Source organism: Anoplopoma fimbria, chromosome 23 (assembly GCF_027596085.1).
Source record: "Anoplopoma fimbria isolate UVic2021 breed Golden Eagle Sablefish chromosome 23, Afim_UVic_2022, whole genome shotgun sequence".
NCBI classification, from domain to species: domain Eukaryota; kingdom Metazoa; phylum Chordata; class Actinopteri; order Perciformes; family Anoplopomatidae; genus Anoplopoma; species Anoplopoma fimbria.
The window spans coordinates 9062246-9090053 of record NC_072471.1 but is presented as its reverse complement, the minus strand read 5'-3'; the positions used below and the strand labels follow the sequence as shown (position 1 = coordinate 9090053).

Here is a 27808-nt window from a genome sequence, read left to right as displayed (position 1 = left end):
ATATATAATATTGGCTTTCCTCTATATCTGCATTTACATAATTTAAAATAGAACATCTTATTAAAAACATCAAGATATACACAGATTAGGAAACAGGTAACAACATACAAACACATAAACTAGAAATCATTTTTGTCTGCATACTTATATATACAACTGTGGTACAATAAATTCTTTCAGTCATGCGCTATCTATACAGATCATATTGCTTAAAAGAAGGGGGCATTTGGTTGGGGCGGTTAAGGGCACAGAGATGAAAAACAAAAACTGTTAAATCAGAGAGGAATGAAAAAAAAGAGAAAGCAAGAAAGTAGGGAATCTGATAGAAAAAAAGCAGAAGGTGGGAGGTCGCAGGAAGTTTGAACAATTAGGACTGTTTGTGATATTAGGAGCGGTAAAGCTGGATGAGATTGGGGTGGGGGGGGGGGGGGGGGGGGGGGGTAACATGGATGGACCCATATATCACTGAGGTATTTACACATACTGGCTAAAGAGTACTACAAGGCAGGTGCTGAAAGGGCCCTGCCTATTTCTTGGTGGAGAGCTGAGCATCCACCTCTTCTTCTGGCTTCAGCACGTGCCACTGGGCGATGGGTCTCCTGGGGTTGGCCAGCATGTCGGACCAGTGGCGGAGCTCCGTCCCCGAGCTGTTGAGGCCCACAAAGACCTTGCCAATGGCATCGTTCTTGCCGATCTTGTCATAGTCCAGAACAGTTATAACAACTTGCACTTTCTGTAGAAAGGGAAAAGGAGGAGAGCATAGAGAACATGAACGTAAATCAAGGTGTCGTCAGCATATGGACGGTTAAAGCTTATCTCTAAACAGCTTTGTTAGCTTTAGTCAAGCTTTAAAACTCCACTTTGTTAAGTCAGTATCTGCTGGTGAAAGTTTTTGTGATAAGCAGACGGACACTAAATAGACCTTCTGGTGAGATTGGTCAGACTATTATTATATTGGTCATAATTGTATGACGTAAATGTTTACTGTTTTTATTCTGTATTTTATCTTGTTAATGTGGCTGTCTCTTATTTCTCTTTCTATGATGAAAAGCCCTTTGTAACTTCTGTTTAGAAAAGTGGTTTATTGCTGGTTTATTATTATTTTTATTAGATTTGTGCTGACAGGCATTAGCTGTGCTGCATCAGAGCATGGAAAAACCCAGCAGGATTAAGTCAAAAGAGCAGCAATTTCCAACAGACATTTTAAGGTCCCCTACACAATTATCACAATGTCTGATAAACTGTAGTAAAAAAGATATCACTGTCATATATCATACAGGCTGGTCTCTATGCTCTAAAACACAATATAAATGGTCTGTGCAATGTCTTTTGTCTTTTCTTTTTTCCATTTATTCCAAGAACCTGAGTGGTTAGAACAGATTATTTAAAAGCCTTGATAAACTAAGCAAGGTTTGCACTAAAACATCCGTCATTGTACAACAGAAAAATGACAATATGCATATGTGCATTTAGCTTTATGAAGCTCTGCTGGTTATTACTTCAAGAAGTACATTAATGCAAATAATAAGGTGCTCCTTCAGACATTAATGTTGATTAACAGTAACTGATACTCCAGACCAGGCCTCAGTTATTTTCAGAGCCAAACACAGCAGAACGTTTGATTACTCAGAGGTCTAAGACTCAGCCTCGGCATGTGTTCATTCAAAGGGACACTGCAAAGAGGAGTAACCTGGGCATCAATCTCTGGCAGAGAATATGAATTAGTGCACAAAGAGCCCTGATTAAGTTTCGATCCACTGGTACACTGAGACGGGGATACTGCCACCTGCATGAGCTCAGAGCCACTGTTGTTAAAGAGCATGTCTAATACGTCATGTAATGAAATACTGAATAAGGTTCCCGGATGGCTGGTTGGGGTTAGTTGGTCTTAAAAGGGACAGCTCACCTTCAAATAACTAATTGAATCACATATCATTGAATTCACCATCAGCTCAATATCTTAGGGCATCTTGCTAGTGTCTGACTACAGCGTGGGTTGCCAGTCAGTGCACACAAGTGAATGATTTCGGACACAGCCTCTGTTTTCATTTGTGTATAATCATCTAAAACGAAGGATCGTTATCTTAGAATAAGCCCTTCAAATCTACAGAGGTAGCATCATCTTCCATGGTGTCCAACATGTTGCCCTGCCCTGTTTCTACCGTAGTCCAGAATGGACAAACCAAACACTGTCTCTAGAGAGAGCCTTTTTGTAACCTGAAGGTCACGATGTTCTCAAACACGCTTGGAAAGGGAGGAATTAGCAGAGGGGTAATCAGTTGGATGCAATCTGCAACCTCACAACTAGATGCAACTTAATTCTACACACTGCTCCTTTAGATTCTCACTATTAACTACGTTGTGTTGAAATACTGAACTTCATCCAATCTTTTTTCAGTTTTACTAAATCTTAATACTTGTTAATGTATTTGTTTCTTATGTACTGTACTTTTCATTTAATTTATTTTATACATTATCTTAGCACTGTGAATTTGCTTTGTATACATTTTAAGTTTCATAGTTAAGTCATTTGTCTTTATGGGGAAAAAGTGATAAAAACATATTAATCTAAATGCTGTCACTGAGTTCTGAAAAAAACCTAATTGTTTTTATGTTTAATAAGGATGATGTGGAACTGCCTCAGTCAATAATACACATTCTGTTAGTGGAATAGACCAATTAAAAGCACTGATTGTAATTCCCACACAATCTCTGAGACAATTAAAAGCTTTAGATTAGTTGGACAAATAGTCCTGAGGTCAAGTTTAACTCAAATTCCACAAAAACCTCTGCAGATAAAAGCAGTTAATTTGCAGCTTTATATAAGCAGTAATTTGTTGTACAGGGTGGGAAAAATCAGATTGAGCTGTATTTGTTTCCCCTACAACATTAGACTGAGGTAATATTGTGAGAGTAATTATTTAATTAAAGGTCACCACAGCTCTTAGTGTCTTTATTTAAAATCTGATGGAACGTAGCCAGAGGCCTAAAGAGCTAAGAGTCCATCAGTGAAACATTTACTACGACCTCTTTTTAGGAGTTGGTGTTTGACCGATTACACACAGTCCAATTAGGTCATTCAAGTATGTTTTAAACTCAGTTGTTGTTTTCCTGGTTTTCAGGAGAGCATTCAATACACCTAATCAATGACAAGTTTATGATATAATCAGTGGCACTCATAATTATTTAACCTGACTCTCAATGATGAGATAATACATGTAAATGTAACCGTAATACTGGTATCAGCACTACTAAATAAGGGCTTGATTTGGATGAAGCTGATTGGGATCAACACAGTTTAAATTGAAAATGAGGCTCATGGACCCAAACCCTGATTTGTGAGCTGTGACAGGTTTAATCAATTTGACTCAATTACTGTTTTGCATGAAGAGATGATGTAGTTCATTGCTTTTCCTTTCTGGCAAAGTTTGTGCATTTATTATCCACTCCTTTAACGTTCTGGAAAAAGATAAATGCTTTACTGCTTGATTGTCTTGGATATACTGCTGTATACATTAGGTTACAATGTAAACCATGATGTGCATAATAATCACTGTAAGACATGCAAGAAATAGCACTGAGATAAATGCTACAGGCAATAACAAGTGCATAGAATAACATCCACCGAGCAATTGGCTTGTCAAATTGCGAATCCGAGGCTGATTTAAAATGAGGTGCTTTTGATTATTCTGTTATGATGAAAAGCCTCTAAACTGATTATTTGGTAAATGAGCTTCCACTTATCAATTACTTCTGTGATACCAAATGTTTGCTGGTTCTTACAGCACAATTTGTCTCTACAGTAAAGCACATTACCTTTAAGAGATTTCAGAGATATGAGAATGGATGTTTTATAAACAGCTCTGTAAATTGATGAGAATGTACCTGGATTTGTTCAAATGGGACTTCAAAGCTAAAGGACTCGTTGTAGTAAGGGTTGAGGGTGTTCTTCTTGATTGTCGTCTTCTTCTTCTTCAGCCTCTTGCCGTTTTGCATCAGGTGGATCTTGGCATATGGATCTGAAGTGACAAAGTAAAGAATAAGATTTAAACTTTTAAAACATTTTTACATCTTTGAAAAACATTTGAAGTCACTTTTTTTGTGAGATTAGTTTGTTGTTTATATGATAGAAGACAGTGTGGAGAGAGGGAGGGGCATGAAACAAAGGTCCCAAGGCCAGAATATACCCCAGGATGTAGCGGTTATATGGCATGCGCTGTCACCACTCGTCTACCAAAGCCCTCTTTTTTATTTCTTAATTTGTCTGTTCTTTATCAATAGTTAATCCTGCTTTAAATGTTTTTTTATGCAACTTTTGCGCAGTGGAACACGCTGTAAACAAGACATTGACATTTTATGACTTTGATATGGTGAAGGTGTCAGCAAACAGTTGCTTATTCACACATCCAGCAGACACACAGCAACATTAACATTCATTTGAAGTCCTTTTTCTGGCCACCTGATGAATGGAATACACTCTCTCTTTTCAGCTCTGATTTTGGTCTCCACCACCTCCTGAGGGAAATCTCTGGCTCTTTAGCTGATAAATGCTCCACTATGTTCACCAACTAGTTGTTAACTTTTTCTGACTGCCATTTTGTTCTGGGAAGGTCTAGTAAAATGTATTTTTTAGAGGTTTTTGCTGCCTGCTGCAGGCCGTAACAAACAATTAGTTGAAAATACAAAAGAAATCATCATAAAGCTGAGGGTAACTGCATTTGGGGGGACTATTCTCTGTGAGATAATCACTACAAGCAACATTTTACCCATTGTTGATATAAAAATATTCATGATGTTTATAAATAAAGCATTGCAATGACATTCTTGTTTGTTTACATCACTCAGTTAACCTTCCCAACTCAAGAGCCTCATTTTCATCTGTCCGAATGCTATCTCAAGTGGCAACCAAGTGGTCTGCTTCATCCACACTCATCCACTCTCTAGCAATCAGTGTGTGTCGGAAAAACAGCAAGCCGCCCATCGCTTTGGTTTATGATGTGACACGACTCCCCCTGATTTGTTTACATTCTACAAATTGTTATCAAAAATAAATTGGAGAAGAGGAGAATAAATACTTTGTTTGGGCTCAGAGGGAAAACGGACAAGAGGGCCGGCAGCAATTGCCTTTTCAAAATTGTGAAAGAGATACCATGTTTTTTTGGCTTTAATTGGGCCATCAAAAGGGACAAGGTGAGGCTGTTCAATCTGCACAATGAGATCCTAATCAGTCCAAAATATGGGCAGCCGAAGAATGTAATAACTTCCACTGTAATATTCAGAGGCTTATATAAAGGATTCAAAAGAAGAATGAGGATTCAATAATAACTGCAGTCATGCAATTTTCTTATTCGCTCACATTTTCTCCTCACTAAATACAATCTATTGCTGCAGTTGGTTGGGCCGTATTCATTTAGAAAGTCGGAAATGAAAAGTTCTACAATAATTTACACATTACAGATGAGGAAAAGACATCATTGATGAGGGGTAGAAAAACCGTACTGTATCAAATGCAGCTTTCTCTTAATATTCTGCTGCAAACTTAAACAACTTTCTCCAGTGTGAGCAAGCTAATTATATTCGGTTGTAAATTCTGTTGTCGAGAACGGCAAAAAGTTATCATATTTAAATTTTGGATTGCACGGCTGTCTACCTTCACCATTGCACGTGTTTTCTCCCCTCGTCCACTAAAATGACATCCAGTTTATCATATGCCTTATTCCATGTGAATGCAGACTTTTACTTCCGTATCCTAAATAAAACTAGGTTACGGTTGACTTTATGCAGTAATCAGATTTCTTCATGTAAACCGGAAAACAGTTTTCTGTAACCAAGGCATTAATAGAGAAAGATGGAGGATTTCTTGGCCATGTATACAAGTTATCTGGTTTAAAATCGTGTTTTAAATTGTGCAATTATGCATGAAAAGGCTAATTTAGAGTTACATGTTTACAGTGCTTTTAAATGCATTTGTAATGCATCCGTCAAAGCACAGTATTTAAGTTCACTTCTGAGAATAAATTATTGTCTCAATAGTTATTTTCACTTATTTTACCAGGAAGAAACTATGTATCGGTGGCAATTTTTATGATTATTGTCCCATTACGGATATATGTATACTTAAAGAGGAGAATGTTTTGGCCGTATGGTAGATTGACAAGACTATCAGCCTCTTAATGCCATGGTGGCTTCCACTTGGCCTCTCACAGATCAGTGGTTTTCTACACTTTGTGCTCATCATCACTTATTATAACATAAATGTGAGGAAACACTTTAAAACAACAAAAACAGACTATATATTGCTGAAAGAATTACCTTTTCAATGTAAATGTGCTAGCGCAACCATGAACTCATGACCCACATCAGAAGTAACTGTGCTTATAACTATATATGTACTCACAGCCTGCATTCACAGCCAAGCGCTTCAAGTTATAACCATATATAATAAAAATTAGTGCAAAAGATGTTGACGGGAAGTGATGTGACCACAAGCTATGTGTGGGCAGGACATCCTGTCGGCAGTCAGCATAAAAGCAGAAGCCACTCCTTGAGAGACAGTCTTTTTGGACTCGCTTCTTGGAAGCACCCTTCGGGTGCTTGCAGGAAGTCTTCTTAGCAGACTCACAAGGGAGACAGTCTTAGACTCAGCTCCACTGCGATTTAGCTGTGCGAGTTAGATTCTTTAAGATTTAGATTTAGCTTAAGGACCCAAGACACATACCTGAAGTCCTTAAGATTTAGACTTAAAAGATCCCTTTTAAGGGCAAACCATCCCCTGACCCCAACCCAAACCCTACCCCCTTAAAATATCCCTTTTAAGGGCAAACCATCCCCTGACCCAGGCTACGGGTACTATAGCTCCGGAACCTACGTAGACGCTAGGGAACAAGACTCGTAACCTTGTTAACAGCAATAGACGTAGGGGCTGGTAACCACTCCGGAGCTGAACTCGCCACAGCCGTAGTGGAGAGCAAGGTAGTTCTCCAATCAGAGGATCGGTGGTTCGATACCCGGCTTCGGCAGTCGATGTGTCCTAACCCCAAGTTGCTCCCGAAGGCTTGCCATCGGTGTGGACTGGATGATGAATGTTAGTTAGAGTCTGATGGTGGCACCTTGCATGGTAGCCTGTCATCAGTGTGTGAATGGGTGAATGATATGTAATATACTACTGATTGTAAGTCGCTTTGGATAAAAGCGTCTGCTAAATGACTGTAATGTAATGTAATGTAATAAATTAACTATTATAACTAAAATAAATGAACACATAAAACAAATGCAGTGCTTTGCAGTGTGAAAAATGTCGACCAGATTGTGGAAAAATTCTGGTTCCACATGCGAAGACCACATAATGACGCTTAATGATCTCTGATATCGGCCCACCATCATGGGGACTATATAAGCTATAGGGGGAAAAAATATGAAAAACACTTTGTGTCATTTATCATTTAAGACAACACACTGCTTGTGAAAGACAAAAGCAAACAGCAATAATCTCAGAGATGCTAATGACGTAGCCTCTCGCCTGAGGCTAACAACATTCTCCCTCACTACTGAACCTCAGAGCTGTGCATCGATAGAATAAGGAATGAGACTTTGAAATCAGAGCCTGTAATTAGTTGTTGAAAGACTGCTCGCTCTGATAATCTGTATTTATCTCTGGATCCCATATGCAAAAAGTATTTATAACGTTTCATGCTTTTGTGATGTGTGAGTTGCAGATGAATAATTCTCTGTTTTTAGCTGGGGAAATAGAGTGGGATTTCTAGCAAAAGCAAGTACTGAACAAGCTTAGCTCCCTTAATCTTTTATCCAATTTAGGGGGATAAGGACCTGATTGGAGACTGGTTTGTCCAGCTCAGCTGACATGTATATAAAGAGAAAACCAAACAGAGTAAGAGGGAGAAAAGCAGGGATACTAAATAGATGACAGAGACATGAGTGAAAGGGTAACAGGCTCCTAATAGACTGGGTGTCCATTATAACTCTCCCGCTGAGAAGAGCTGGAGTGCTGGGGGGAGTAAAACTGTGCATGCGGGTTGCATGTGTGTTGTCATAATACATCCAAAAGTACCTTGGTTTGCGCTCAGCTACTTATCAATCGTTTTTACATTTCAAACAACATATGAGCCCTTAAAACATTGATTTTATCTGTCAAATCAGGGTCTCAGACCCAACATTTAAACCAAAAAGATTTAACTTTGTGAATCTTGCAGACCCAAATTACAATCTTCAACTCTCAGTGTTATTCTGTAGTGTTTCAGCACTGAACTCGCACAAATCAGTGGCCATTACTGTCACATTTACCCCCGTTGGATTATCTGCATGAGTGAAGTTTCTGCAGGTTTTCTTTGTCTGATCAGCGACGGGTGGCTTTCATTACTCATAGAAAGTCCTTGGTTATTTTTTCTGATTAATTCAAACTAATCTTGCGTAGGCAGAACTCTGTCTCATCAAACTCACAAAGGTCTAAAGAAAGTCACAAAAGCTGAGAAATGGTGAAGGGCAATGAGGGTCTATAAAAGGGATCTGTAGGATTTATGCTTCAGGAAAAAAGACAATTTTAAAGAACCATTTCAAAATAGGAATACTGGTCACATTTGCCTGCCAAGCTTTCTGTTCTTGCACGCCACATTTGCAGTTTAAATGATAATTGAGGGAAATGTACCACTCAAAATTCTTAGTAATTGAAAAGAATGGTCATTGATTTGAGACAGACACAAATTCAAAATTGACAATTATTTTTCCAGGCTGAAATGACAAACCATTGCTGGCAGATAATCAGTTTTTAGCTTACAAGCTAATGTTAGATTCCTGAGTTTAAACTCTGTTCGATTGACTCACATCAAAATGAGCATCCTGTAAAAGGGATCCTAGCTGTATGCACTTGATGGCTACATACGGTGCCTAAAGACTTTTAGTTTTAAAGAGTTTTAAACTTCATGTCCCGGCAAAAGGTCAGCATCCTTACTAGTTGATGATCCACATAAAGGACAGAAGAAGTAGCATTGGTCTTGTATTCGGCGTAGAGCTAGTAAGTCCTTGTAGTATAAGTATGATAAGTAAAAATGTAAAACCAGGCTGCTTACCTTAAAAACTTGTTTGTGTTTTCAAACAGTATGCTATTCATTTTAATGTTACGAGGGAAAAGGCTTAAAGCAGCGAGGATAAGCAGTTGTGCTCCAGTTTTCCTTGTCCGGATGAATTTCAAAAACTGAACTGCACAAATCTGCACAAAAATGGAAGTTAGCTCCTACCGGTTCTTGATAAGAAAACAATGGGATTTTTCTCGTTAAGCTATAAACAATCTATACGATGTCCATATGAGTACGCAAGTATAAACAATCAGAGTGTAAAGGCGAACTATTCAGCGTGAAGATGTTTTGTAGTTCATTTCGCCACTTTAAAACCGCTCTTTTAAAAGACTTTTAAAGCTTCAAAATTAATAAAAGGGGTATTTACTGACGTATTTTATAGTAGAACAAAATAATAATCATCTCTCAAGCTTGTGTTCGTCACAGACCTTATTTCAAGCATCTAACCTAACACACAAAAAAAAAACCATTCAGACCCATTTAGGGTTTTAGGACAAATTCCTGCCGCACTATTGCCAACCTTTGGGCAATATTTTTTCCCTACTATGGCGAAAGGCATGATCCACTATACTCTGCCTCTTATTGGCTTACCTTGATAGTCTTACCCTAACCTTTAACAATCTCAGTCCTCAAGCCTTTATCTAACCAGTCCAACCAACAGAGGCATAAAGTACTAGCCAATCAGAGGCAAAGCAGGGCAGGTAATTCTTCGCCATAGGATTCCTAATTTAGCAAACTGTATATTATATGCTGAAATGCTACTACAACAATGACGTCTACTCCATGTCATGTATCCTCTCATATTGGTAACGGTGCCTGAATAAACAGACTACAGCAGCTGAATGGGATTATGCAAGATAAAAGAAAAAGAAAACACACCTGTGACGCCACATCACTTTTATCCAGACAGACCCTTATCTATCTGCCGTTTGGCATTATTGAGTTTTGGGAGACTCGCCGTACCTCATATCCGGCCTTCTTTTACCGTCTTATCCCAGACGGATGTAATCTGTCCCATTTCATGGATGAATGGCGGTGCTCCTGATGCAACAGCGCTTCCTCACATAATGGGTACAGCAAAGAGGCTCGACTACGCAATCCTGAGTTAACTCATCTGAGTCGTGGATCTTGGCCATGGTTTTATGAGGCGACGCACTATCAGTGGTCTGTACATTTGAGGCTAGAAGCAGGTTTCTGGATAAGTGATGAGCTCTGAGCTACTAAAGCTGTCTAATTCTAAAGTGGTTTCCTATAGTTTGTGTTTCAAGCTGCAATTAATTGCCAGCTGTGACTCACTTGGATTATTTGGTGAGGGCAGTGCCTCCCACAGTTGAGGCTTCACTATATCATGTACACTTACATACAACACCAAACAAAGAAGTTGCTTCTTCCTTAAATATTTCCGTGCTCATCGAGTGTGGGCGCTGGCAGAGTTGTGCCAAATGAACACCAATACGAGCGGGGGTTAAATATAGCCTGGCTGTCATCTTAGCTTTCCTCCCATCATTTTGGATTTGCCACGGTGGGTGAGTCCAGGGGTAACTGTCGGTTTAGTTTTTACACACTCAACTCAGCGGTGAATGGCACACATACCGTTTACAGTGGAGCTCAGACTCACATGAACAATATACAAATGTACAATAAGAGTATTAATTATCTGATGGCATAGAAATCTCCCCTTAACTCATGTGCTCCTCATAATCTACATCTGAATTTGTATATATTGAAGCAAAACTTTAAAAGACATAGATGTTGATAAAATGTCTTTCCCATTCTCTAATCACTTTCAAATTGCTCCCTTCTCTAAGAACTCGTTCATCATCTTAATGATCCCTCTGGCCCATTGTTTTACTGACCGACCAGACGGAGGAACAAAACAAATAAACCCTCCAGCCGAGAGGCTTGATGGTGATCGGGAGCACCTGGTCGGGGCAGTGCGGCTTCATTACCGACGAACACCGGCGCCTGTGTGCCTCGACAACCTCCCCCACTGTGGGCCATTACCTGGTTATGTGCCGCCTCAAAGTCCTCTGGGAAGTCTTCAGAGGTACAAAGAGGGTGGGACAAAACAATTTCGCTGCCTCTGCATGAGCTCAGTCTGACTCGCTTCCAGACACTAAACCTTTGTGTCCGACAAATTTTTTGAGTCTGACTCACCTTAGCTACAGTCGCTTGAAAAACTGTAAATGAACCATTTTAAACAGACAATAACTGAAATAGTTACAAAACAACACAAAACATCTGTTGGTCTGTATCGTAACAAGGCATTGCTGTGGTTTCAGCTACAATAAAGAGAGAGAGAGAGCGGCAGAAAGAGGAAATAAACTTGTCCACAATGAGACTGGGATTATTTTGAGACGACAGCTAAAGAGTATGGTGCTCGCTGCATCATCGCACTTAAGCAACAATCACAAGGAGCACCAAAGAAATCAAGAGTAGTCTTTTTTTAAATAATACATTTTAAAAGTCTGTGACGCAGCGTGGGGGTAGATTTGAAAGGGATGTTTCATGAGGAGCCAATCAAAAGAATTATTTCTGATTATACATTGGTTAATGATAATACCCACATCTTCCTCTGTGAGCCATAATTAGGCATGGTAAACAGGATGACAATAGAGGAGAAGGCTGATCCCAGGCCATCAATTACTTGTCCTCCTCCTTAAACTCTGGCTAAGACGCCCTGTGGATGGAGGCTAATTATTGTTATTTCAGACCTACCCATTATTTCATCCATCTGCTACACTTTTAAGTCCATTCTCTAAGCAGAAAAAGCAGTCGCGACTAACGAAATTCAAAACACAAAACTGCAATTTAGAGTATATTCTGGTTGTGTGTAATTACAGAACATGCACAGTGCTCTTACTGTATGCTAATAATTCACCCTGAAACCCACAGTCCGATGCACAAAGATAACATGCTCAAATTAAATGTGACATACTGTATGTGGTGTCAAACTGTCTGGTCTCTCTGCTATTTCCCTTCTCTGTAAAAGAGAAACCTGGCCTTCAAAGTGAACAGATTAACACCTTTTTCATACTGGCTAGCCAATGTGGCTGACAATCCCCCCCCGATGCAAATGGGCACAGGTGAGAGCTAATGCCAGTAGCATAAAATGGCAGCGTGGGAGGAGTTTTTTTTTTTCGCCAAATGGCTGCTTGTGCTGTTCTGTTAGATGAAAGGGAGCTGTGGGCTTTCAATGTGGGCCCTGTGTTACTGTACTGCAGGATGTTTAGGCTTATGTGGAGAGACTGGGCTGTCAGGCAGAAAGCAAGTGGACACAGGTGTATGGTAATTGCAGCAGAAAGAGAAAAGGCGGGGAGGGGAAGTGCACACCAGGGAATCTAAAATGAAACCTCAGAAGAAAGTCAACTCTTATGCCCGAACCTCTCTGTTATAATGCTAGATTTTTGGTGGTGAATCTTAGTTAAGGCACTCATAGACTGTGTAATAACAACAATCTTACACGTTCATGCATGTTACTCGAACTGGGTCCTTGGCAAAAAGATCATACTCAATTATTTAGAACATAAAAATATAGAAGAATCAAACCAAAATATATTAAAATGAATGTGATTTCAAAATAAACCTGTGGGTTAAAAGAAAACATATACTTTCCACTGATTACATTCATACAGTCGTTTTGAAAAACGACTGTATGAATGTAATCAGTGGAAAGTATATAAGTTTACTTAGTTTTTTGGTTTTATGTACGCAACAAAACTACTTGGTTAGATTTAAGAAAATATCTTGTTTATGGTCAAAATAGGTATGTTTGTTCCATAACTGGCATTAGTTTAATACAGAAGTTTGGCTTTCTTACTCTTTATTTTGGAGTTCAAAAGCCCGGCTATAGGTATCAGAAAGTTAAGAGTGAGAACAGGTTGAACTTTCAGCAGTCTTGGTTTCCAAAATGCAGTCCAAGACAAACCGTACTATGTATGTCTTTTTTGTGCTTGTATTATAAGTAATATGTGTTTTGATTTAAACCTGTAATACTCACACAGCTCGCTCTGCTATGAACATTTGCACACATTGTTGACTTGCCTCCTTATACACAGTTTTACAAATTGAACTTATTCCATTTACACTTCACACTAGGACATTACATTTTTTTTTATAGGGAAACGAAAAATAAGACGAATTTGTGAGCTTTTGCTCCCTCTTCGATTGATGGAAACTGAATCTGTGTTGTTTGTGTGCTCCAGTCATGAACCTGTGGGTGTTTGCATGTGCAGTGATTTCCACCCCTCTCCTGCCCACACAAGTGGCACATTCTGTTACCATGACATCGGACCCTCTATTCAGACTTGACTGTATTGAGATAAATGTCATCTATTGATCTTAATGCTACATTGGTGTAATGTTGGAGCTACACCACAGCAGGAGTAGGTTTCATTCTTAGTACTTGTTCATTCTTTTCTGCATGCCACAACCGTTAGTGGTTTTTTCACACAACATTAACATTTTTCACATAATGAACAGTTTCTCGATCTGAACATCTTTCAGAAGCCCTGAGAGGAAAGTGAGAAAATACAAATTCTGGTGATTCATTTTCTGAGTCTGATCTAAATTGTTTTTCTCGTGTGGTGAAACAAGTTTTTGCCAGAATTATCTTTCTAAGTTCCCGAAATGTAGTTTTTCATCCTTGAAACAGGTTTGCAAGGTTAATTTATTTTGTCAGGATCAAAAGCAAATCACCCCAAAGATATTTTGGTAATCCATTTTCTAAGTCTGATCTTAATTGTTTTGTTTTCTCTCCAGTGTTTCTGACTTAATAATGTGTTAAATAAAGTCTTTTTTCAGGATCACTTTAACAAATGTTAAGTAATTTCAGTCACAAGACGCTGAACCACTACTCCATGTTCTAAATAGAACAAAAAAACATTCATATTCCCTTCCAGGTGAGTTTGAATCCGTCCATGCACTCAAAACTCAATGAACATATATCCTGTGCTAGCAAGTAATGTAAATTAAAACATGGATAAAAACATAAATGCTTTTAGTCCTATTTAGAACACGGGGTAGTGGTGCACTTTAGCTTTTTGTGGCCGAAATAATACTATAAACTTGTTGAAATGATTCCGACTGGTTATTGAGTCATAAACACAGCAGAGAATACAATTTAGATCAGACTTAATAAATAGATCTGCAGATTATTTTTTTGTCACTTGCATCTCAGGTCTTCTTTTACATCTGCAAACAATTTTTACGATTATATATTTTTTTTTTCCAGCCAAAGCCATGTTTTTCTTTGACGAATGGAACCCTGACCAGTGATGTGTTTGGGCGGTTGTTAAAAATAAAAATAAACCTAGGAAGGAGAGTGTGTGCTGCAGTGCATGTATAATAACAGACAAATGGCCTGTCAGAGGGAAAGTCAGTGGGAACACACACCACATTGTAATTGTTCTCACCTGACAAGCCTCCCACGTCCATTTTCTTCAGGTTTTTGGCCTCCAGGATGACCACGGTCAACTTTCCGGCGGTGGGAACGTATCGCAGAGAGAAGCAGATATCGCCCAGCTTCTCTTGCTGTTGGAAAAAACAAGAGACATCGCAGAGGTGAGTTTTAACAGCACCCAATAAATCCACATTTACTGCATCACATGACTCACAGCAGATGCTCCCTATAAATAGCTCGTAAATTCCCCTCCAAAGCACATTAGAAAATGTTCAGTCAACCAAATCTGAAGCTCTAGTTTGGCTTTTTTTTTTTTAACATGCTAGACGTGTTGTTTATTTGGTTCTGCACTCCACAGACAGAGAGGATAACTTTTAACGACTTTTTAATGAACATTTTATGCTGCCAGTGCCAAACGTTTCTATGTGAAAAGTGATGGTAATAAAGGTTAAAGTAGAGTACACTGACATTGGGTTATTGAGTTGTTTACAGTAATTACAGAGTCCACTTTGAATAAGGGTGCGTATATATGTATGACATTTACATAAATGACAGAAAGATTTTCTTGTAATTGCTTTAAGTGCATACATTTTATACTTTCTAGTGTAGAATAGGCGCAGAAAGACCAGCATTAATAATTCAGTGTAATGTAGAGCTGTAGAACAGAAACACTTCAGTAGTCATTATGATGGAAATATTTGGAATGAGCATGTGATTTCGCGATATTTTTCTTTATTGTAGTGAGTTGTGACATAAATGATCACGTGATCTCAAGCAGAAGAAATATTGATAATTAACAAATACTAAGCAGTGCATGTCTAATATAAGCAGTTATTATAACGCATGCTTATTTACATAACGGTCCAGAACATACAGATCACAATAATTAAAGAAATAAAATAAAGAAATTATTTATTTTTGGAGAATAAATATTTCTTAATATCTTTGAAAACAGTCTGCAGGACAAGCTGTTAATGAGGTTAGTCATCATGTGAGCCAGCTGTCTGCTGTCTTATTGTATTAATATAAATAACATAACATATTGTAGACATTTAAAAATACCACAGGAGAGCAAAAAAGAACAAACAAACTTTTACTGCCATTTTTATAAACTGAGAAACTCATCTGAAGCAGGTTTTTAATGTTTTAGAATTTAGTCAAATAAAAATAAATGAAGTATGAATAAACTTAATTTAATTCCAACAACAGTACCTAGAAATATAGCTAATAAGGCCTGATAGTGCTACTACAGCTGCTGTATCAACTAATAACATAACCAAGATTTACATCACATGTAACAAAAACATACGCAACACACTACTTTTAAAATGTACTCCGTAGTTATACTATAATCTATTGAAGACTGGACTTTAATAATTTATCTGTCATATGGAATTGGTTTGTTACATATCCATGAATTGCCCATAACTGCACTCTGCAAGTGGTATAAACAGGATCAGAATGTTTAAATAATAAATAAAGATATCCATCAATTTGCATCACAAGTGGGAAAAAAAAGACAGTATGTCAAAGGCAACGCTTCATATCACACTCTGCATCTCTGATAGATAGCCGATCAATTACACAATAAGTCCCTACATGTTTTCAATCTTCTACTATGGATTCAGTCTCTTGTTTTTGGTTTGAATGCCTTTCTAATATCGGCTCCCGCTCTCGTTCGTCACTCATCGCTTCGCTGGAGAAGTACTGACTGCAATCACTTCACTGGTTCAGACGAATCACTGTCACAAACACAGTCTCATTATCACATCCCGAACAGAGAGCCATTTGTATTCTCGCCATATCTCTTATCAACACCAGGAGCAGTCAATGACTCTCCCTCAGGTCACACCTGCGTAACGTGTGGCGATATTTAAACGGAGAATATAATTCAGAGGCAAATTGGACCTCAATATCAACCTTTGTTTTTTGTTTTTTTGCAGGAGTCTTTCATCAAGTTCCAATCAAGACCTTTTTCCTCATGCAAAGTCAGTGTGCTGAGCATGTAGAGTGTTTTGTCCTGTAAAGCCCCCCCCCCACTATCCTGATGGTGGTTGCACAACACAAAAATAACAATGACTAAATGCTCTTACATTGATGTGGAGGGCCGGGTTTTAATCAACTCAAATACACGCTCCCCTGGACGCCGGCGGCAGAAGGAGCGGTGGTTAATTATGCCTGTCAAGACCAGTGACCGGCTTCTTTAATATTTTCTATGAACCGAAAAAAGGTCAACTGCTGCCTTTCACAACTTAAAGGGCATTTTTCGTAACTTGCTACTTCATAGATGACCTTAAAATGAAGAGGATTGTGTGCAGGTAGAGTATTAAATCTTCCCTGAGCTCACTGCTAAAAGATTTAAACCTGAAATAGTGTCTATTTGTGCGTCTGGACTGATATGCTTCCTCCTGACAGAGCTTTATTTTCTTTGTAAATATCTAAAACCCTTTTTTGGTTGTTATTTCCTAAAACAAACTTGTGACCTCCAATCACCAGTTGCAGATATCTATGGTGTTGTGAGCAACTCAGCCAGAGAGTGATTTTTTCTTCCTCAGACTGTTTGATTTGAATATTTCAAGACGCCTGAAGAGGTATCCATTCGCATTTTACACATAATAGATGGAACAAAGTCTGAAACAGTCTGAAAATAAACTATTTCCTGTAGCAGAGATATGTATTTTTGACCTGCGAGTTTAGGGAACTTATTGTGAACAGCAAAGTCCACAGTTTGTTATTCCCCATCTTTATTTCACCTTTTTTCTTGTCATCTCTATTCTCTTGAATCTCTATATATGTATGTATTATATTTCCTCTATCCCATCAATCATCATGTCACAATTTAAATCTCATTTCCGTTCTGTTCCATACATTCTGGATCATAAAACGTTACACTCTTTGTATTGTTCACTTGTACTACTGTATCAGAATTATTGATTGGAGGTGCAGAGTATCACGTACAAAAGCACATTGCGCTCATTATGCACAAACAAATAGAGCCATGAGGATATTTAACAATGTGGAATATCACAAACACACTAAAACGCTTTTTTTATAAAGTCAAATGCTTTGAAGTTCATGGATCTGTTAGAATTTAAGACTGCCCAAATGATTTGTAAAGCAACACATAAGTTACTTGCAGGTAAGATGCAAAAGATTTTGGCCAAAAGAGGGTTGTAATTTATTAGGAAAAGTTACATTTTATTGAGTATGTGTATTTCATGTTTTGGATATAGAACTCAAGTAAAGTTCAAACGTAAATCAATGCAATAAAATGTCCAAAAAAAATTATAATATAAAAGTCATATCTGATTAAGAATGTGTGCATATTTGAGTTGGACATAATATCATTGGGGTAGATGTTTATGTGTTGTATATATTATTGAGTTAATAGTTTGAGTTATGGAGAACAGGTCTGACCCTACAAGTGCATACTTCATCCATCTCCTTTTCAGGCATGTATAATTTAATTGAGTTGTTTATTTATGTTGTTTATGAGAATTTGTTTATTAAGAGATTGCTATAACTTTACTTATTTATTTTTACTTAATTGTTACATGTCCAAAAATAAATACATCTAAATATAAATCTACATCTAAATCAGCTATGATCTGGGTTTAGTACAAAGACGTTTATGAGAAGGCTGCCTTTGGTTTAACCCCAACACAAAAGAAAAGTGAAAAATGTTGATTAGTGGTTTTAGGGGGAGTTATGTGCTTCGAATATTTCTTTTAACTCTTATAAATGAACAAATAAGTGACTTTCTTTTAACCTTAACACATACTGCAACTCATAATTACTGAGTTTTGTTTGCAACTATCAACAGGAACAATTGCTGAGCTGCTAAGACAATCAAGCCCTTTTTCTCTTTGTCAGGATAATTTGCAGCTTCATAGGAAACAGAAGTTCTGCATGTATTGTTCCTTCTATGCACTCCTAATTACCTTTCAGAGCCGCATTATGATTTGAGCATTAAATTAATAAATGTAATAGTAGAACATTTCAATACTTCTCATCAGCAAGAAGGTGGGAAGTAGTAATTTCCATTCTCTGCTTCTACAACTGCTCTCCACAGAGCTCGAACACGGCAAAACGTCGCTCCGGTGTCTCAAGCCTTGCGTAAAATTGTCGAGTGCAGCTGTCCAACCGAACGCTAATAAGTATAGTGATGCCCTTCAACTCAAACAACATCAGCAGCGATTTGACGCCGCTATAATTAACCTTAAAAATCAAACCACCGTGATGCTAAAAATGAGGTTCCCCTGGCAACATGTGCTATATGCCATGACATTTACCATGAAAATTGAATCTCCTGAACTGCTGCCTGGGAAGTCACACTTCTATTAATTGAAGGGGAAGTGTGGACATCTGATTAAGTGACATTTCCAGGAGAGATGGATTACTTCAGCTACGGCAACACATTTGTGTTTCCAGCACAACTGGCTTGCTGAACAAAGCAAGAACAATCATTTTGATATCACTTATGCAAGCACGTATAAAGAAATACTCTTTATTATTAAAAACTGCAGCTACAAGATGTAAAAATCTGAGCCCTGACACACGAGACAGGTGTAACAAAATGATTTCAAACCTTCTCATTTCACATTTTCCAGGCGGTGATTGAACTTTTGGCAAGTGTGTCCGCCTACAGAGGTTTTCATAAGTCTTACCTCCTCCTTCTCGGCGCTCAGCAGATCCCGCCACTCTTCTGTTACGTGGCTGAAGTCCACCTTGTTCATGGGCACCTTGATGTCGCCGATGGCATCGTGTTTGGAGAAGCGGTCGAAATCGTACACGGTCATTATCAGCGTCTTTCCGCCGAGCTCCACGTAGGGGACCTGAGGAGGACGACAACAGAACCAGGTCATTAAGAAAACAGACAAATTGCCTCAATAATTGGATGGTCCACAAAATATGACCCATTTTTCACACTTGCATAAGTTTATCCAGACAGCTGGAGCTTTTCCAAAGAGATATGTTGTGCATAGTATACATGAATGAGCTAAAAGAGACACTTTTGGCTAATTTTAGCCTGTTAGCTCTCAAGTATATACCTCTTATTTTTTCTATGACTTCTTTTAAGAGGCAACGTGTCTCATTATAGAAAAAGAGGAGGAGAGAAGAGGGAGCTTTGATATAAAAAAAAAATCAACAACATTGATGTGATAAAAGATTGCTTAAGCATTGGTTATTGAGCATGTCGTCAGAAGCTGAAGTTATTAAATATTTTTAAAGTTACTAAATGGAACTTTTAACTGGTTATAAAACAGTCTCAACTGAAAACTGCTGCCTCTACATGGCTTATATAAGCAAACTAGACCATCAGCGATAATACTGGATATTCCTCTACAGTCTTTCTTAATGCTTGTCATTGGGTTTGATTCCCCCACGAAAAACTAGACCAAACATTCATCAAAAACTCCTTCAGCTCAGACTCCAGCAGGGCCTCCAGCAGCGACCAGCCTGCTGCAAAAGGAAACAGATCCGGCTTCCCTGAAACTCCAGAGGGACACTGCTAAAATGGAGACGCACGCCATATTGTTGGAGCCGCTGGAGGGAAGGGTGGCAGGGGAGAACCAGGAACAAGATAACACAGGGCAGACTGTCAGACTGTGCTGCAGTAAAATGAGAGGTTTTCTAAAGGGACTCTGGTGCTTGGAAACACTACCGCTTTTGTCCACATGGACCGCCAAAATCAACACGACATAAAAGTTCCTCTTAGTAGCTTTAAGCAAACATGATATGATCATTAGAGGTTTTTAACAACTGAGTGGAGGAAATAAACACCTTTTTTTCTTCTACTTATCTATTCACTGGGTCTCTGAGCTTTTGGTTAGCAAGCTAGGCTAACATTTCCGCTTGTTCCACCAGTTAAGCCCCAGTTATGCTAGTGGCGAGTAAAAGCTTGGATCTTTTATACTCTGTGTAGGTTTAGCCTCGTTGCAAACTAATATTCTACTATTGGGGGAAGTGTATCAAAATCTTATGTGTACAGCAGTTTCCTGTTTAGTTTCCTTTTATCCGCGTCCACATATTAAGAACATTTTGGGTGTACACCATACAGTAACTCCTATCTTTGTAAAGCTTATTATGTCCAATCTGTGTTGTGCTGTATTGTTATATGGGTTGGTATTATATCAAAGGGAGTTTGAAAAGTTTTGTGGTATATATATACTCAAAAACCTTCAGTTTCATACATTTCATTTAATATTGTCTGCCCTTAACATCAACAGAAGAGTTTGTGAAGTTTCTATAGTTAATTAAAAGCCAAACTGAGACAGGTGTGTGTGTGTTTTTGGAGTGGATGGATGGTGATGTTGTGGGTTATACTGTTTCCAAATCATACCCTACACATGACGGACGGTATTATCAGACCTGCAACCTGGGACGGATGAAGGACAGGTGAGCTCTTGATTGCCTTCAATTTTTGGATGAAACTTAATTAAATGGAAATGGCCTGTTACAACACCAAAAAAAAAAAAAAAAAAAAAGGACGAGGGAAAGATAAGACTGTCCTTGACATTATCTTAGAAAAACATCTCTTTTCTTGACAACACGTATAATTACCTATCCTGTTTTCTTACAGTTTTGGAATTAAGTATTACCAAAAAAACACATAAACAAGCTTTGTTTTGAGATGGATATCACATCACATTACGCTTAACTTAACACCAAACACCTGCGCTCTTCACTGTCGGGCGGATAACACAACTTTCCCGACTGCTGAGCTGCAGCCGTGCATCCATTATGGCCGAGGCAAGGCCGGGGTGTAGCTGTGCATCTGCCTGTGTTAAGCCCAATCACATTGAGCCTCAGTGTGTGTGTGCGTGTGTGTGCGTGTAACTGTGTGAGTGTGTGAAAGAAGCTTGTTAAATGTGCCAGCTGGTTACTGTCTCCACACCTTTCCAGCATTCATGGCTGCATGCAAATCAGATTGTCAGTGGAACCAAAAGATCTCAAGCTACAAAAAAGAAGTGGCTTAGAATGAGCAACTGTTTTTCAGTGAATTCAAACTCCTTGTGAGGTTTACCTTGAAAATGAACTGCTCATTGAAGACAGGATTGAGGGTCTTCCTGTGGACTTTGGTCTCAAACTTCTTCTTCTTGTCAGGCAGCAGGTAGACCTTTACGTACGGGTCGGATGTGCCACCCATGTCCATCGCAGGCAGCTCTGCGGCTTGGATGATCCCCACCATGAGCTAAAGGAGGAACACGAAGGGGTAAAGAAAGTGAGGGACGGCATGTCAAATTGTCCACTTATCCAAATTATCATAACTTGCACCTTCATCCCACCAACATCCTTACAGAGAAACCATATATTGTTAAAGAAATGTCAAGAAATATCTCTTAAAGACCTGGAGGAACATAAGATTTTTCTTGTCTTTTAAAATCACTAGCAATCAATCTTCCATAATGGGGTCTTTAAGATGATTCAGTGTCATTTTTTTTCTGGGATATGGCAGCAATATTAGAAGGTTATGTCTGCAGAGCCTGACAGCAGCTGAGGAGTTCGTAAAGGTCAGGATCTGTCAGAGTAGGAATGAGAGGACTGTTTCTCTTCACATAAGGCGGATAATTGATAACCACAATGGGGGGCCTGGGAGGCTGATTGACCTGCCAGTCAGAGTCTCAACTCAAAGGCCTCTCAGGAGGCCCAGCTAGTCAGTCAATCAACTTCCTATCAGGCAGCCATCAAGCGGCAATCTGGAGGCTGGCCAGGGCACTCGTCCATGGAGCTCTACAGCTGTCGGCGGCTGCATCAGTTCACTGTGCAGAGCTGCCGGCGGTAAGTAGAAAAAGTGGGAAACAATGACAATTGGCTGCAGTTGGTAAACGCCATGAGGCAAATAACTTACAACATAAAGAAAAATCATTGTTACGGACTAAAAAATCATAGATTTATATGGTTTTATTGTTTCTTATAGTGCAAATGAAGGATTATGAAAAACTTTAGAAACTCTCAGAAGCAGAGCTGCTCTGAAAACTAAAAATTACATTTTCTGAGTGTAGAGTTTTAAAGTCAAGATTCAAAGGTAAAGGTATGAGTAAGTCAATAAACCAATGATCCATGTACTTGAATTAATGTAGGTAAGCGTCAAAGTTCACTCTTGACCTTGTAAACAGTCTTTTGACAAAACAATCCCAACTCAAGGTCCACTGGCAGAGCTTTCAACAGTATCACATGGTTTTCATTTGCAGATGGAGTTTGCTAAGTTATCAAAGTGATGGACTTCACCCATTGCACCTTTAGGACTTTTCCTCTGTGTTGGCTTAAAAGGCTATTTTTGAGCTATGAAATAGCAATTTGACAAAACAATCCCAACACAGAAAATGCAAACCTCTCCTGCAGATGAAGATCATGTGATTTGTCTGAAAGCAATGAAAAAAATGATTGTAAGAGGACCTTGAGTTCTGATTGTTTATTCAAAACTACATCTAAGCAGTAGCTGTAGACCTTCCAGCATTAAAAAGTTATCTAGCTGAACTAGCCTGCAGAGCTTTGAGGATTATGTCCTGGTCTCAATCGCAATCAACCAAAATCTTTGTCATAAATGATCTAGCTTTGCTTCTTAAGTTAATTGGTTTCATCTGATGTTTAATACGATGGTTGTACATATTCACCGATCACTCAAGTTACAGTTTACATCCATGTCTGTCCAAAATGTCATCACTTCATAATTTTATCCTTTTAGACATTTGTTTGAAACTGTCATAATTAGCCCATATATTGTTGAGTTATATGTTTCGTGCGGTCACAGTGACCTTTGAACACCAAATCAGTTCATCAGTGAATCTGAGTGGATGTTTGTGCAAGAAGTGGTGAAATTCCCTGGAGGCGTTCCTGAGATATCACGTTCACGAGAATGGGATGGACGGATGGACAACCCTTAAACATAATGCCTCTAACTAAAACTCACAATGAGCTAAATGAACCTTACTTGACCCTGCTCTTTATCTCTGTGTTTGAGTATCAACCACAGTTTCAATGCCATCATTAAAAATAGGTGTAATGTTACCGTTTCCTTTATTATACTGTATTTGTCACAGTACTACTATATGTACTGATCTGTATTGGATGGTGGTGAGATTCCAGTAGGGAAAGGTCTTCATGAGATGGAGTCCACATTCTGTAAATGTACCACATATACACACACACACACACACGTACACTGTAATCACACACAAACATCACACATGACAATAGTGAACACGAGACGAGATCGTCATGGAAAGTATGGAGTATCCTCGATTAATTTACTGCTTCCCGGGTTATGCACAACATTTTCTTGACGTTACCTTGAAAAACACACTGTAAACACTGAAATGAGATTCTGCCATGATTTAAATGGACTCCTCTGACATAAATAACCTCCATGATTGCACATCTGCGTGATACTTACAAAGCTCAGAGTGTAAATAAAATTATTCTAGCTGTCATTTACCAGATCTTAAATGTAACCATGTTTTCCACTGTAGTGCTGTGAGGTGGTGCTTGGATTGTGAGTGTAGCAATTTCATCCTTGCATGCTGTCCTTCTGATTTCCACCCATCCATCAGCAACAGTTTGTGGCAGACACAGCATGTCACGGCATCTTTTCTGGGAGAGGAAGTGGTGCTTCAGAAGAGAGATAAGAGCAGGAAGTGGTCGGAAATAGGTTGATGTGTCGTAACTGTGTCTTCCCTCATGTTGTGTGACACCACGGCTCTTATTCACAACACAACTCAAACACAGTAGAGAGCAGAGTGAGCTACTCATACAAGTAAAATTATGCATAAACTATATCTTCTTTTCTCAAATTTGTCCCAACTTCAGAGCTTTTCTTAAAAACATCTTATATATTGCCTAATTTTCTCAAAAATTGTTTAAGGGAAAGACTTTTTGGAAATCCGTCTTCAATTACAATAATCGTAAGTAATGTGGTCTCACATGGTAATTTTCCAACTGTTACTATTTAATTCAAACTGCTTTATTTCTTGCAATTAATAATTTATAGCTCAAACATCCTCTGAGCCCAAGGCGACATCTACTTGCTTTGTCAGCCAAACTGTCTAAATCCCAAAAGTATGAAGTTAACAATGAATCCTAACACAGAAAACAAGGTATGATCGGTTAATTACTGGAGAAAATGGACTACTTAAAAAATATATGTGAACCATTGCACATGTCATTGAAGGACACATGTATAATGTTATCCATGTCAACAAAAAGCTGCTGACAGAGACTCCTTGAGATTTTTTACTTTTTCAATATATGAACCTTTACTGCGACAAACTTTTGACAAATTCCAACTTGGAGGCTTGTGCCATCCTCTTCCGAATCATCCACACTAAAGGATATATTGTCTAATTGGAATTGATTTCATTGGTAATGTATGGTAGGTGAACAAAAACACCTCATTGTCTCCTCTCGCTTCGCAACTCTATAGTTCTACTAATCAACTAAGCTTCTATTTCAGCGCTAATTATAACACTATTTATTTCTAACACCTGACTATTGACCATCACACCTTTGAGAGTCAAACTAAATAAAGAAAATGTTTGCACATCTGTGTTGGATTCAGGTCCTATCATGGCAGACAGAGAGCTGCTGGTATTAACCCGTCTCTGTTTGTGTGTTATGCTTCAGTTCAGTGAGCAGCACGCTGACCAGAGTGGCTACAGGATGGTGATTAAGCCTCTTGGCAGATTATCTTGGACGGCTTTGTCCCAAATGCATCATGGCTCTGCTGTGACCACTTCACACACACTTCCAAAGAAGACCAACAGTCCCTTTTCATGACTAATATTTAACGAAGCAGCTTTGTGTTTTATTTCTGAAATGAACCGTCTGGGGGGGAATTCTGAAATAACTAATAAAAAAAGAAACACAAATGTTTTGAAATTCATCCCTTCTTAATAATGAGTTCACAATTCAGATACTCTCACTGGACAACAATACAAAAGGCCTGGCCTTGACCTGCAAATGAGTATGGTAATGATGTTGAAAGTAGGAATGACATTATAATTCCCTTCCTGCTGTGCTGAGGAGGGAATCTTTGTGGTTCATTTGCTGTGCATTTTGCCGGATGTAGCCGCATCGTTGCTCCTTGAGTGATTTGGAATCTTTTACAAAACCTTTTTGTCTCATTAGTGTATAAACTCAGTCATCAAACACCAGGGGAAGCAGCCGGTTGTGGTGGTTAACAGACAGAAACAAAGCTGCAGCTCTTTGCCACGAGGACCTGACATTAATCTGCACGTCTCTTCACACTCAAGTCTGATCTTGCCTCGGTCTCTGCACGCAAAGCAAGCAGTGTTTACCCCTTTTATGGTAGGGCAGGATGAAACATTTAGCGAAAGATCTCTTAAGCCATCAAGATAAATTTATGAGTGCTCGCGGCAGCGTCTTAAACGAGGCGTGTTTTCCAATTTTTGAGACAAATTGGTATGACAAAATAATTTTCGTTTTCACCAAAAGTCACATAGATGTCCACAAGCAACTCTACTTAAGCTGGGATCCCCCTCATTACCTTTGACTTATTAGATCTTAAGATGTAGCTGGAGACAAACGTAGTTAAGACCCTAAATTAGGAGTTAGATACTGAATATGATTTCCCAAACCAAACAGAAGATTAAAATTGGATGATCCTGCAAAAAACAGCAGATCACATTAACATTTTTGACCACCTGTTACCTGTTTATATCGCATTTAATTCTACATCTGTGCATTGCAATTACAGAATAGAGGAGGCGAATTAACATCAACATTGAGTTATAGTTAAAATCACAAGCACTACAGTTGAACACATCTATCACTCCAACTTCACTACATAAAGGGAATACTTCTTCCTGCATTGGATCTGCAATGTTATGGACTAATGTTGTCCCTTTGACTCTATCCTTTCTGCAAAGATATAAACACTTTTGCCTCTAGATGTGGTCTGACATCACCTTGGGTATTTAATATCACGCACTCTGTCCTTAAATCGCGTGCTGTAGAATCGTCCAATATGAGCATAATTTCTAGGGACACTGGGCTTCAACAATGAAATTTCATCTTGTCAAAAAGTAAAAGGGAAAAACTGCAAAGTACCATCTTCATGCTTCGGCTGGGATGGAATATCATCTTTGACTGCAAATTATCCCAAGACTAGACAATCACTGTTCTCTGTAATATCCTCTCTTTAACAGCTGCCAGGTATTCAGTACTTCACACGCAGCTTTTCCACTTTCTAAAGTAACATACAGCCGCAACATAAAAAAAAACAATCCCCCTGTGTCAGTTCTCCTTCAGCAGTTCAGTGCAGCTCACATTGATTGCATGGCCCTCAAAGCCTGAGGATGAAAAACAAACATTTCCTGAAGGCCACTGTGTCTGTCACTGAGCTCAAAATGGGTCAGATGATCGTTTTTTTTTAAGGTCCGTCTGTTGTGAGCTTCTTTAGCTCCATAGCGGCAACGAGCCGTATGCGGTCACTGTCACAAAGCGTGAAAACTGTCACCCATTCATTACCCTTTACCTCCAGTGTGGAGCCTATTACCAGTGCAATCAAGAACCTTATAGAGAGACCTGTCATCGCCTCCCACTAGATGACAGATCCCTCTGTGAAATGTAATTTTGTCCACATAATATCCCTTTTCATGAAATGACTCAATACTTTTCCCTCTAAAAGAAATAAGGGCCTGGGTGACTGAACACTAATCATTGACTTTACAGTCTGTGCATTGATGAATATTGGACAGGTTAAGTGCTGATAATTATTGATTGAATGGGACGCAAACATGAGAACATTTGCATATCGATCAGTCTTTTCGTTATTGTAAGGGAGATGTACCTAAACCAGTGTGTGACTCGGTGTGTATATGAGCAGCGGTACTGTCTAATCTCTGGCTGTCAGTTCTGTTCATAATGGGGAGTTAGGTAGCCCAGTGAGGGACATCGCTGTGTTCACGCACCGTGTCTATTATCTGTCACACAACATCTGGCGGCAGTAAGTTGATGTGCTCCCTCATTGTGCTTTTATTTATTTTTTAAACTCAGCCTACTGGAAAAAAAATAAAGCAGATGGGTTTCTGCATGGGGCTGTTCTCAATCAAGTAGAAAGAAAGAAACAAATTCAGAGACTAACTAAATCCCAGTAGCCTACTGTATCTTTTACAAGGCTCAGTAGCGAATGAACAAAACTCGACCGCCGTGATATCCCTGTGAGATTGCTCTCAAGCTTCAGTGACCAAACAGCAGTGGTGATGCAACGAAAGGAGAATGTTGTGCAAAACCTGGGTTGGGTCCTGTTTAATCTCTGGAGAGATGGAAAAGTTGGACCCCCTCAGAAGAAGTTGGG

At 38.9% G+C, this 27808-nt stretch overlaps 1 protein-coding gene across 1 annotated transcript in view; it reads right to left on the bottom strand.

Annotated features, from left to right (window-relative positions):
• Window positions 1–526: 526 nt before the first annotated feature.
• Window positions 527–27808, bottom strand: part of syt1a (synaptotagmin Ia) — a 43782-nt gene continuing 16500 nt past the window's right edge. Inside the window, exons 4-8 of the mRNA XM_054624811.1 lie at window positions 21518–21685; window positions 19158–19325; window positions 14504–14621; window positions 3886–4019; window positions 527–733 (exon numbers count right to left, since the gene is read on the bottom strand). Of these exons, the coding sequence (XP_054480786.1) occupies window positions 527–733; window positions 3886–4019; window positions 14504–14621; window positions 19158–19325; window positions 21518–21685 (795 nt within the window). The remainder of the gene's footprint in view (window positions 734–3885; window positions 4020–14503; window positions 14622–19157; window positions 19326–21517; window positions 21686–27808) is intronic.